Source organism: Hyla sarda, chromosome 3, assembly GCF_029499605.1.
Source record: "Hyla sarda isolate aHylSar1 chromosome 3, aHylSar1.hap1, whole genome shotgun sequence".
Lineage (NCBI taxonomy): Eukaryota > Metazoa > Chordata > Amphibia > Anura > Hylidae > Hyla > Hyla sarda.
This window is the reverse complement of record NC_079191.1, coordinates 348231222-348243827: the sequence shown is the minus strand read 5'-3', so window position 1 is coordinate 348243827 and position 12606 is coordinate 348231222. Positions and strand designations below refer to the sequence as shown.

The window sequence follows — 12606 nt, the reverse complement described above, 5'->3', positions numbered from 1 at the left end:
TAGCAGTATAACCTGGGGCTGGGGTGTGTGTAAAGTAGCAGCCCAGTGGGGTCACTTTCCCTCCTCCAGTGACCACAGGTCACCAACAGGTCACATTAGCAGAACAATTTGTTGGGAAAAATCGCGGAAAAAATGGTGTGGTTTTTACGCAATTTTTCAAAATTGCAGTAAAACCACGCCATTTTTGCTGCGATTTTCCCCAAAAATTGTTCTAGTAATGTGACCTGTTGGTGACCTGTGGACACTGAAGGAGGGAAAGTGACCCCACTGGGGCGGCAACATGTGAGCACACTGCTTGTTTATCATTAAACCCCTTCATTAGCTTCAATAGGTAGCAAAATCAGATGCAGAAAATATACAGCAGATCTTGTGTGTGGGTTCATTCACACGGATCCGCCAGTAATGGACCCTACAGGGTGCCTCCATCTGTGCCTGCTCATAGCAGCAATCCGCCGCTATGAGCAGACACGCTTTGAGGTGAGAGTTACCGCACGAATGCGCAGTATACTTGCACACATCGTGGCTGCTCCCTGAGAGCAGCCACCATGTGTGTGAGTATACTGCGCATGCGTGCGGTGACTCTCGCATCAAAGCGTGTCTGGTCATAGCGGCCGATTGCTGCTATGAGCAGGCACAGATGGAGGCACCCTGTAGGGTCCATCGCCGGCTGATCCGGCTTGGATCCGTGTGGATGAGCCCTAAGGACACAAGGCGTACATGTAAGCACTGTGCCTGCTCCCACTGTGTTGTATAAATCATTAACTGGAGCCCTCAGCTAATGCCAGACATCACCAATTAGGCTGATGTCTGACATTAACCCTTTAGACGCCGCTATCAAAGTTAATGGCAGTGTCTAAAAGTGTTAAAACGCATGTGCTAGTCAGTTAGGGAAGCTGATCAGGACCACAGCGGCAAAATCACAGAGTCCCAATCAGCTAAGAGGAAAGCTGAAGGGGCCCTACCTGGCTCAGTGCCGTCAGATTGGTGCTACAAGAATATAGGCAGCCTGACTAAATAGAACACCAATAACACTGATCAAAGCAGTGCTATAGTACAGCATTCTTCAGTGTTTGCAAGGAAAAGGTTTCATGGGACAGTTCCCTATAGGGGCTTAAAATGGTGAGAAAACTTTAATAAAGGACTCACAGCTTTTTCATTTTTGCACTTTGGTTTTTCCTCCTCCTCTTCTAGAAATCATAACGCTTTCAATTTTCCACCTACAGAACTATGAGGGCTTGTTTTTAGTGCCACCAATTTTGCTTTGGAATGACATCAATCAATTGTCCAGAATTGCTGAGTTTTTGGTCACTTCGTATACCTTCATATATAAAAATGTATTTAAAAAAAAAACATTAAAAAATCCAATCTGAACAAGAATGGTACCGATAAAAACTACAGATCATGAGCCCTCATACAACCCCATATACAGAACAATAAGTGTTATAAGGGTAAGAGGAAAATGTGTATGTTTCAAATCATCCTACAAAAAGCTATACTTTTTTTAAGTAGTAAAATAATACAAAACCTATATAATGTGGGTGTCGTTGTAATAATATACTATTATTATTATCATAAAGATAATGGCCCAGATTTATCAATCTCTGTGTGAGAGAAAAAACTTTACGAGCTCTGGTAAAGTGAAAGCTGAGCTATGATGAGAGATTTTCCCACAGCAACCTATCACAGCTCAGCTTTCACTTTACCAGAGCTCGTTATCTGAGCTGTGATTGGCTGCTGTGGAAAAATCACTATTTTTTTCTCTAACACAGTTTGATAAATCTGGACCACTATGTCATTTTTGTGTAGTAACAAACCCCTCCAAAATTTGCAAACTGTGCTGTTTTTAAAAGGAAATTCGACCAACAAATATTGTTATTTGCTTTCGCCATAAATTTTATGGTAAAATAAGTAATGTAATGACAAACCACCTAGCTAGTTACTTGGATACTTATATACCAGGCTACCTAAATTACACACCTACTTACATACCTACCTGGCTACCTACCTACCTGCCCTTTTACTGTGCAGGAGGGCATTATAACAGTTCGCGGCCTATAGATGGGGAGATTGTGTACAGGAGGGGAGGGCACTGTAAAAATGCAGTGTGTAACATGTTTGTCTTACAAATGTTTTGGCTTTAAGAAGTCGACAAGACAGTCTGATGCAGACAGAGAAGAAAACGAAAAAGGTCGACAATGATCAGAAAAAAATGTTGATTGTAAGTCCTCAAATGTAACTGTATTCATTTATATGGTATACACATCCTGTGTACAGCTGGTGTCTATCTCTATATGGCCCTGTATATAATCACATATATGGTATATAGATCCTGTGTGGCCAGCTGGTATCTACCGCTATTTGGGAACTGTATGGGGGAATACTGGTGTGTATAGTGGTTTAATTCAGTACAGTATGTTGGTATTATCAAGTTATTGTGTGGTGGTATATATTTACTCCTTATATACAGGTATGGTATGATCATGGAAAATGATCTTACCTACGTTATATATATTTAATTTTATTTTGTATATAGAAGTGGTGTATGAGGAGGGATTTGGGTAGAATAGGGGCGGGGCAGAGGAGTGGCCAAGGGCCGACTGGGCCCTTGCTTTATTTGGTCTGGGGGCCCTGAGTGTTGTCAGTCTGCCCCTGGAGAGAAAGCTGAGACATTGAATCCAGAAGGATGCCTAGGAAAACGCACTGCCTGGAAGGGGTTAAGTTTGACTTTTTTAGATACAGATTCCAACCTAGAGCTTTCAGTATGGAGCAAACTACTTGAATGTGCAAATGAAGAGTTTCTGAAGAGTCTGATACAGTCATGGCTGTAAATGTTGGTACCCCGGAAATTTTTCAAGAAAATGAAGTATTTCTCACAGAAAAGGATTGCAGTAACACATGTTTTGCTATACAGATGTTTATTCCTTTTGTGTGTAAGAAGATGGAGGAAAAAAAAAAAAAGCAATCTCCCGGCGGCCCCTGGGTTTTTAAACTTAACGCGGGGCCACAGGGAGTGAATAGTGATGGGGAGAATTGCCCAGTCGCTACAGGACGGGCAAACACCGGCTCTGCTTGGGGCCCCGGGCCAGCTCGTGGCCCCAAGCAATTGCTTGGTTTGCCTGTCCTGTTGCGACGGGCCTGGAGTCGGGTGTGTGTCTTGACCTCCGCCGAACCCGCAAGACTGACTCACCGAACCCCTGGGGTTCGATCGAACCTAGGTTAAGAACCACTGGCCTACAGTGAAATATGGTGGAGGTTCAATGATGTTTTGGGGTTGTTTCGCTGCCTCTGGCACTGGTTGCCTTGAATGTGTGCAAGGCATCATGAAATCTGAGGATTACCAATGGATTTTGGGTCACACTGTACAGCCCAGTGTCAGAAAGCTGGGTTTGCGTCCGAGATCTTGGGTCTTCCAGCAATGACCCCAAACATATGTCAAAAAGCACCAGAAATGGATGGCAACAAAGCGCTGGAGAGTTCTGAAGTGGCCAGCAATGAGTCCAGATCTAAATCCCATTGAACACCTGTGGAGAGATCTTAAAATTGCAGTTGGGAAAAGGTACCTTCCAATAAGAGAGACCTGGAGCAGTTTGCAAAGGAAGTGTAGTCCAACATTCCGGCTGAGAAGTGTAAGAAGCTTATTGATGGTTAAAGGAAGCGACTGATTTTATTATTATTTTTTTCAAAAAATACCAAAAATATTAAAGTTAAGGGCGGCAATAATTTTGTCCAGCCCATTTTTGAAGTTTGGTGTGACATTATGTCCAATTAGCTTTTTTCCTCCCTTTTTGGTTTAGTTCCAATTCACACAAAGGGAATAAACGTGTATAGCAAAACATGTGCTACTGCAATGTTGCCAACATTTACGGCCATGACGGTACAATCAGTAAATCGTCCAGATGTGGAACTAACAGAATGTTTTGGGTTCTTATGAAAGCTGCCACCTATACCATCACTTCGGTGAATACCCTTGGGCTTGAGAGGCCCCAAAGGGAAGGGCTTGGTACTGTAAATGGACCCATGCTCCTTCCATAAACACCTCCACTCTTAGAAACTTTTGATGAGAGTTGTGGATGGGAATATGGTAGTAGGCGACTTCTAAATCTACAGATGCCATCATGCAAATTGGAAATAGCAGAGGGATTGTGGATTTTAGGGACTCCATCCTGAATGTTTTGTATGACAGAAAGTTGTTTAGATTTATTATTAACTCTGAAAGAAGCTTCTTTTACTAAGAAGAGGGGGATAGAATCCCCTCCCCTCCTCCTGGGGGACTGGAACCAGGACTTTGAGTAAAAGAGATTTTATTTCTGTTATCATGGCCACTTGTTTCAGAGAATCTTTTACTATCCCAGTGGGAAAGAATCTGTCTGGAGGAAAAGGCCGGAACTCCAGAGACCCGATCTCCTTCTGGATGGAGGGTGGATGGAACCCAGGGGCTGGAAGAAATTTTCTCCCAAGCCCCCACAAACCTGGACAGACGCCCCCCCACTGGGAGAAAGCCATCATTGTTTGGGATCTTTGGAACTAGACTCTTTGTTGGGATTGAAGAGGAAACCTCTACCTTTACTAAGGACTTTAAATTTCCTATTGTCCTGAAACTTCTGATTAGGCTTTCTGGACAGTTTTTTTTGCTACGAAAAGAATCATGACCCTGAGTGGGAAATCCTTTCTTCCTATCAGAATCCTTCAAGTACTTTGTCTAAGACGGGACCAAAAAGGCGATCTCCAATGCAAGGGATGGATCATAGTTTAGCTTTTAAGCCAACATCACCCTTCTGCTGCCTAAGCCATGTGGCTCTTCTAGAAGAATTAGATAAAGCAGCTACTCTGGTACCCAATCTTACAGAATCTACCGAGGAGTCTGACAAAAAAATCTGCCGCCTTCGAAATTACGGGTAAGGATTCTAAGATCTCTTCTCTAGGGGTCTGGTTAACAAGATGTGATTGTAATCGTGAAACCAAGACTCTTAGAGAGCGAGCGACGCATGTAGCAGCTACATTGGTTCTGAAGCTGTGGCCGCCTCCCAGTTTTTTTGTTTGTTAAAGAATTTTTTTTTTGTCCATTGGATCAGACAGAGTTCCTAGATCCTCAAAAGGAAAGGCGGATTTCTAGCCATTTTAGCCACCGGGGAATCAATTAACGGGCTCTATCCCATGACTTAGTGACTGATCATCTGGAGAAAAGAGCAATTTGGATTTAAACTCTTCTTGCTCTTCATCAGAGGAGGAATATAGAGTAAGATTTTCCTCTTGAACACTAGGGGAACTGGAAATGGCAGGGGTGATCACAGAGGAGGCTGAAGCACCCACATTCCTGACAATTCCTAGTTCTTTAAAGGGATGAATCTATCTCCTCCTGGATCATTACTCTTAGGTTGCTAGCAATTGCAGAGGACTCCTGGGCCACGATAACTTCAATACATGCTGCACATATAGAATTTTTATAGGCAGGATCTAATGGCATCCTACATTCTGCACACTCTTTATTATGGGATTTAGAAGAAGACTTCTTGCTACCCTACAAAACAAAACAATAGCCTGACTTAGCTAGCAGAACATGGCATGAAATTATCTCACCCAGAAGTAGATCCACACCTCCGTAGTCGGGCTGGAACTACTCTTCTTGGAGCGTCCACCTTCCTCTGTCGAATGCTCTGACATGCTGGAGGAAGTTTTTCAGCAAAAACACTGCAGGGCAACCAGGAATGGTCTGCTTAGCTGCTGAGGGCTGGTATTGCTGCAAGCTGTTAGTACTGCTGCGGCTGCTGAACACGGCTGCTGGTTGCTGTGGGCTTGCTGCTGGATAAGCACTGCAGGCTATAGGTATTGCTGCAGGCTGGCTGCCTGCTGTCCACGGGCTCCAGACGCTGTAAGAATCCGACAGGGGATCCAAAATGGGGAATTCCCACACCCCTTTTGAATGGAGTCGGAACCCGGAAGTGACGCGATGCTGCCGGGCTGACGTCGCATCCGCCGGTGTTCTGCGCAAGCGACGTGCCGGCTCCAGAAACTGGAAAGCCGACAGAAACCATGCTACTCCACAGCCCCCACCTCCTTAATGCCACTGACCCGGGGAAATGGACAGAGATGCAGGGTATCTGGACCCCACAGACACACTAACGGCTGCTCCCCAGAGGAGACTTCTGCCGAACAGGGAGCCCCACTACCGGAGGACCTGCAGCCCCTTGGAGAGGTATGGAGACAGCTCCCAGGCCTCCTACCAGAGGACAGGAAACCTGATCTGAGGTGTGGAGAAATGTGTCCCATTTTTATGTTCCCAAGTTTCCTGGGATGACGCGAAATTAGTTGCCACTCACCTGTGTGCCCCTGCGTCTCAAGAGCGGCTGCTCTCACTCCCCGCTCTAAGTAAATGTTCCTTTTGTCTATCGCTGCTCCATTTTCCTATGAAATAAATGCTTGAAAACCTCGAGACACATGCGATTGTGTGATTCCTTTTACTTCTTGCTCTGAAGTTTACATTCTCTATATGCACCTTTTGTGAAGCCGCACCACCATTGTCTCCCTATTATAGCAGCCATTCGATACACCGGCAGTCCATTAATTCAGATATTGGAATAAACTTGTCTATTTGCCTTGTAGTGCCTGATAGCTACTCCTCTTGTTGTTTGAGGCATAAATATAAAATTACCTTATTTATCAGAACCTTCCTGACAGCTGAGGACCCTCCCCTTCTCACCAGGCTCCCCCTGTTCATCACTATGGCCAATCCATTTGTAGACTGCTGCTGACGATCTTTTGTTTGCCCTAATAGGCAAGGAGTGCAGTTAAACTACGTAAGTCGATATAGTGATTAGCTGCAGAGATATACACCTCCCCTGATCCCAATGCTTGTCTCTTCTGTGCTGATTCTGTAGTGTGTCCTGTGATACAGCCTGATATCTGCACTCCTGTGTGTAAGAGCTGAAACCCTGTCCTTGCAGCCAGCCTGTATCTTTTAAAATAGAACTGAATGAGGCGCTCTATAAAATGTCCTGTAGCGTTGTTGATGTAATAACCAGAATTACAGGGTAACCCACTTTTGTGGTGATTGTAGTGATGTAGTGGGTTTCTCTTTTGTTTGCTTTTATGAATTACAGTATAACATGTATATTTCACTCAGAAAAGGCTTATGAAGAATAAACACCTTTTTAACACAAAATATGTTTATTGTGCTTCTTCAATACAAGTTCTTAGTATTGCTTATACCAAAAATCCTGATCCTTTTAATCTTCTTTCATAAAATTTATCAGTATATACAGACATAAGAGTACAGTCTTGGAGGTAATGTATGCATGCAGGTTTCTTAATTTTAATGAGTACTTTAATCTCTAAATATACTACAGTGTTATTTTCTTTTTAGAAACACAAGTTAGAGGCTATGTCCACCATCACAAATTCATTTTATGCTTTCAAAAATAAATCCACTTTACAAATAGTTTGCATTTGAAATCCCTACGGTTGTGTTCCTATGTATGTAGTCTCTGTAGCCATATTGCAACCCTTCTGTCACTTGTTTCTTACCTATTTTTTCAATCAAATTTGTTTACTGAACAAAAGAGAGAAACAAAACAGAGCAAAAGTAAAACAAAGGCCTATATGCACAAAGGTAAACATAGCTAAAACTTCATAAACGGTGGGGGAGGGGGGGGGGTATAGTAAAGTGAATCTGAATACAAGCAACACTATATTAAGTATGTTCAAGGGGTAGAGGAAGACAGGTAGGTGTAGTTGTTGGGTCAAGTTGAGGAAGATCTACTGCACCAAAACGCATATTGTCTGTACGACTACTCTGACCAGATGTGGATATCTTCTTTTTCTCCTCCTCTCCCAATGAGGGCCCATGCTGTCGCTCAGACAATCATGTGACTTGTGTAGGGGGTAAAAAACATCACCGGCTGAGGGGGGAAGTCAGGTGGTGTGAACATCTTGAGCGGATTGAAAAAAAAAAACTAAAATATACCTCCAGTGCAATGGCCTTAACTGTTGACCCCTGACCACAAACTCCAGAGCATCAACAGATCTACAACTATATAAACAGAATCGGGCAACTCGGTGAAATCGCGGCGTCCCGAACAGCTTACAGGACACTGGGAGGGACCTTACCTGCCTCCTCGGTGTCTGCTCTGTGCCGGGATCCACTGCATGGCCGGCGCTCTCCTTAGACGTCGTCGCGCGCGCTGTCCCGTCATCCAATAGGAGCGGCGTGTGTAGCGACGTGATGACGGCGACCGTGGATCCCAGGGAAGAAGACGTCCGGAGCGTCAGGGACACCACGGAGACGCGGCGACAGCGATGGAGCGACATCCAGGGCAGCGTTGACGGGTCCGGAGCGGCGGAGACACGCGAGTATTACCTCCTATACCAGTGGTCTTCAACCTGCAGACCTCCAGATGTTGCAAAACTACAACTCCCAGCATGCCCGGATTGTAGTTTTGCAACATCTGGAGGTCCGCAGGTTGAAGATACCTGTTGGGTGCAGAATCTTTTTTTTTCTAGATTTTGCACCTTTAAAATAGGGTGCGTCTTATATGCCGATGCATCCTATAGGGCGAAAAATACGGTAGATAGACCGATAGATGTGAACATATCATACTTCTCTTCAGTTAGTCTGTATTTTGTTACACCAGACACAAATTCTCTCAGAGTAGCCGTATACAAAAACAACAGGTAAGATATTTAAGACTAGTTGCTATTTTTCTCTACTTTGCATAAAAAAGGTTGTGAAGGTGTGCATAGCTTTTAAGTCACAGTCATAAAATAAGTTTAGAATAAGTTATTCTGAAACAGGTCAGTAGTCTATAAATCATAATCTAACATTTTAGACTATTAAAAACATAATTTGCATGATATATCGGAGAGTTATTTGATCCTAAGTTATAAATAGTTATTCAGAATTTGTTCATCTCACTGCTTCAGGGACACAGCCAAGGCTTCCAAATCTTTTTGGGCATCAATATCCTAAAATAAATAAAATGTTTGTTAATAAAAGAATGAACATGCTAAATGACTACATTTTACCTCTTACTGAGCAGTATTTTAATGAATTACACATTTAAAGAAGAATAAATGGCATGTGTATACCTGGTGATCCTACACTTCTATATTAGAGAGCTGAATATAAACTGATAAGAATCTAAAATAAAGCTTTGATTGGTGGCGATGGGTGACAAAGACCGTTTTACTATTAGTTTTGATAAATGAGGCCCAGAATGGTTTACAGCAGCTTGTATTTGCTGCTTCATAAGATAGTAACAGCCTGTATAATGCTAAAGTTTATTTAGGACGTGAAAATCCTTTAATGCTGCCATGCTCTCAATGTTCTGACTTCTAAGGGAAGTTAGAGCAAAGTATACACAATTCTCTACTAGACAAACATGTTGCAGATCATTCCAGTATGATTGCCATATGAGGACCTAAGAGTAGAGTGGTCAGTGGCACAGTCCTATAGAACAAAAAATATAAGAAAACAATTATGTATGTACCTTGGTGCTATGGATCTCAGGCAGTGTGCCCCACAGCAGCTATAGTGTCAACCCAAGAGGACCCTGTATCACCATTAATAAATTAAGGATATATGTAAATAAGGTAGACGACAACGCTAGTGGGAACTTGCTAAATATATGTATAACTAGTAGATATTGCGGATCCTGAAATGCAGTGATTAAATACGTTACTGTTTTGCACTAAAGTGTATTCCCCAAGTACAACGCATATAGGCAGCTGAAAGAAAACAGGCGCAGGTTACCTTCAATGTATGCGTGCTTGACATATATTCCCGGTCCTTCGGTGTCCGGCTCAATGGCGGTTGTTCCAGTGGGGATTCAGCTATGTTGCTATGTAATTTGGTATCCCTGAGGAAGGAGAACGTCATTCTCCAAAACACTGTTGGCGCTATCCTTTTTGGTCCATTTGTTTTACCTTAGTGATGTCACTTGTAGGTACTGGACTTTTACTCCTTTCACTTTGTAGTACGCAGGTGGAGACGCCACCGGCCGGGGCAGATCTCCCTGCTGCTGCACAAAGACTTCTATACACGCCCAGAGCCCCAGCACGGAATACAAATTACAAAGCAACATAGCTGAATCCTCGCTGGAACAACCACCATCGATCCGGACACCGAAGGACCAGGAATATATGTCAAGCACGCATACATCGAAGGTAACCTGCGCCTGTTTTCTTTCAGCTGCCTATATGCGTTGTACTTGGGGAATACACTTTAGTGCAAAACAGTAACGTATTTAATCACTGCATTTCAGGATCGGCAATATCTACTAGTTATACATATATTAGCAAGTCCCCACTAACGCTGTCATCTACCCTATTTACATATCAAAAAATATAAGAAAATAAAACACACACAACACGCAGCAAACATGATCACCCATTACTGTATTTGGCTTAATTAGTCAGTCAATACTTTGTGATATCAACTTTAGCAGAAAACACAGCCACTGTACCAGTGCCTAAAACATACCTTTAATTGTTTATGGTCCCAAAATAGCAGAAACGTGGCGACAGATAAACACTAAATGCATGCAAATTGTTAGACTGTGTAGATTGTTTATTTACTATGAACTAGAGAGTGGGTTGTACGTTTTTATGCAGACAAATCCACTGTCTCCAGAAGCTAAAAGACAGACTAGGCTGTTAAGAGAAAATAACTGACCCTTATACAAAATCTGTCAGCTATATATCATGCTCAGAGCTTAAGTGTCAAGGCGGCATTGCCGAGCCACAGCCTGCATGTCTTTTCCCTCCTCCACCACTCAATGCTTTGATTCATTGACATACAGATCTCAGCGCTGAAATACAGTGCACTGAGGGGTGAGGGAGGAGGCATGCATACTGAGGCTCCGCATAGCCTGTATGACACTTAAGCTTTGAGCATGATATAGAGCTGACAGATTCCCTTTAAAAAATAATTAGAGGTACTTCCCCTCCCACCTCTACAGAAGACATTTCAAGTGGATCTCTCATTCATTCGTGCATCACAGAGATTCAGCTTGCTGTCAGCTGTATGGAGAAACACTAAACTGGCAAGTGGATCATATTTTTCCATTTTTAACACCCTAAATAAGGGATCCATAAATGGTTAAATGGTTATTCCATGGATTTTCTTTTATTTAACTGATTTAAAGGGGTACTCCGCTGCTCAGCGTTTGGAACAAACTGTTCCAAACGCTGGAGCCGGCGCCGGGAGCTTGTGACGTCATAGCCCTGCCCCCTCAATGCAAGTCTATAGGAGGGGCTATGATGTCACAAGCTCCCGGCACCGGCTCCAGCGCTTGGAACAGTTTGTTCCAAACACTGAGCAGCAGAGTACCCCCTTTAACAGAAATATCTCATATACTTGTCTTCTTTGCTCCCTGGCCATAGCTCCTGATGCAAATCTGTGAGCATGTGCAGTAGCCCACTCAGCCAATCGCTAGCTGACATGGGACAAACTGAGCACAAAGTCAGACATTATCACATTCTGGGTTCTAGCTCTAACAGTATACTAATCTATTAATGAGAATTAGAAATAGGTTATTTGTATTGTAGGAACTATGCTCCACTCAGATGTCAATGCTAAGCAGCTAAATAAACCTGAAGGTAGCTGTACAACATGCTGGGAGGTGACCTACTGTGGAATCATAATCCTTGAAAGGAAAACTTTTCCTCATGGCAACTATCAAACTACTTGCTATGAGTTCATAGCTACAATGTCAGCGTCAGTCATCCCCTGGGGATAGATGTGTGTGCACATTAGTTGGATTGAATTACAGAGCTCTCGCAAAGAAATGTGATATTTCACTGTGTGAATGATCCACTTCAAAATCCAAACAATACTGTAGCAACAGCACCCAAATCCTCTAAAACAACAAGAGTTTAAAGGGTTTGCATGTAATATTGACGGCCTATTCTTAGAAAAAGCCAGCAAAATAAGAATCATTGGGAGTGTGCCTTCCAGTACCCCCAACACCACCGCTCAAGAGAGATGCAGTAACAGACAGAACCAATACATAACCAATCCGCAATGTAAGGGCGCTGTGCCTGGAGAGGACATGACGTCTTTAACCCGTTGACCCGCAGGACCAGCCCCCCACTATAATATTGATGACCTGTTCTTAAGATGGGCCACCAATATGATAGTCCAGAAAACTCCTTTAACCACCTTTGAATGGTACATGCCCCGATCATAAAACTACTAAATGTCATGTTTTATGCGTTAACAGGAAATCATCCTCAGCTGAATTATAACTTGGTGCTATATAACAAAAGGTTCTTCCAAAAACCATATTGTTATAACTATTTTATAAAATTCTGTATTACAGGAGATCCAGGACTAACACTGATAGTCTGTCCTTAGGATAGGTCATCTATATTTTATAAACACAGTATTTACACTGTGCAGCTTTTCCCAAAAATACAGTAATCCCTCAACTTACAATGGCCTCAACATACAATTGTTTCAAAATACAATGGTCTTTTCTGGACCATTGTAAGTCGAAACCAGACTCAACATACAATACTACAGACAGTCCAGATCTGTTATAGACATGTCAATGGCTGGAAGAACTGACCAATCAGAATGGGCATTTTACTGGTAAAAACCCCTGTATTACT

General features: G+C 42.9%; 1 protein-coding gene across 7 annotated transcripts in view; it reads right to left on the bottom strand.

Moving 5' to 3' along the window:
- Window positions 1–7145: 7145 nt before the first annotated feature.
- The window catches only part of RMDN2 (regulator of microtubule dynamics 2), a 211024-nt gene continuing 205563 nt past the window's right edge, over window positions 7146–12606 (bottom strand). For 6 of the 7 annotated variants that reach the window (XM_056567519.1, XM_056567523.1, XM_056567517.1 and 3 more), the window contains one exon: window positions 7146–8958. In XM_056567519.1, the coding sequence (XP_056423494.1) occupies window positions 8905–8958 (54 nt within the window). In that variant the 3' untranslated portion in view covers window positions 7146–8904. The remainder of the gene's footprint in view (window positions 8959–12606) is intronic. The other variant, XR_008891506.1, reaches the window with a different exon arrangement.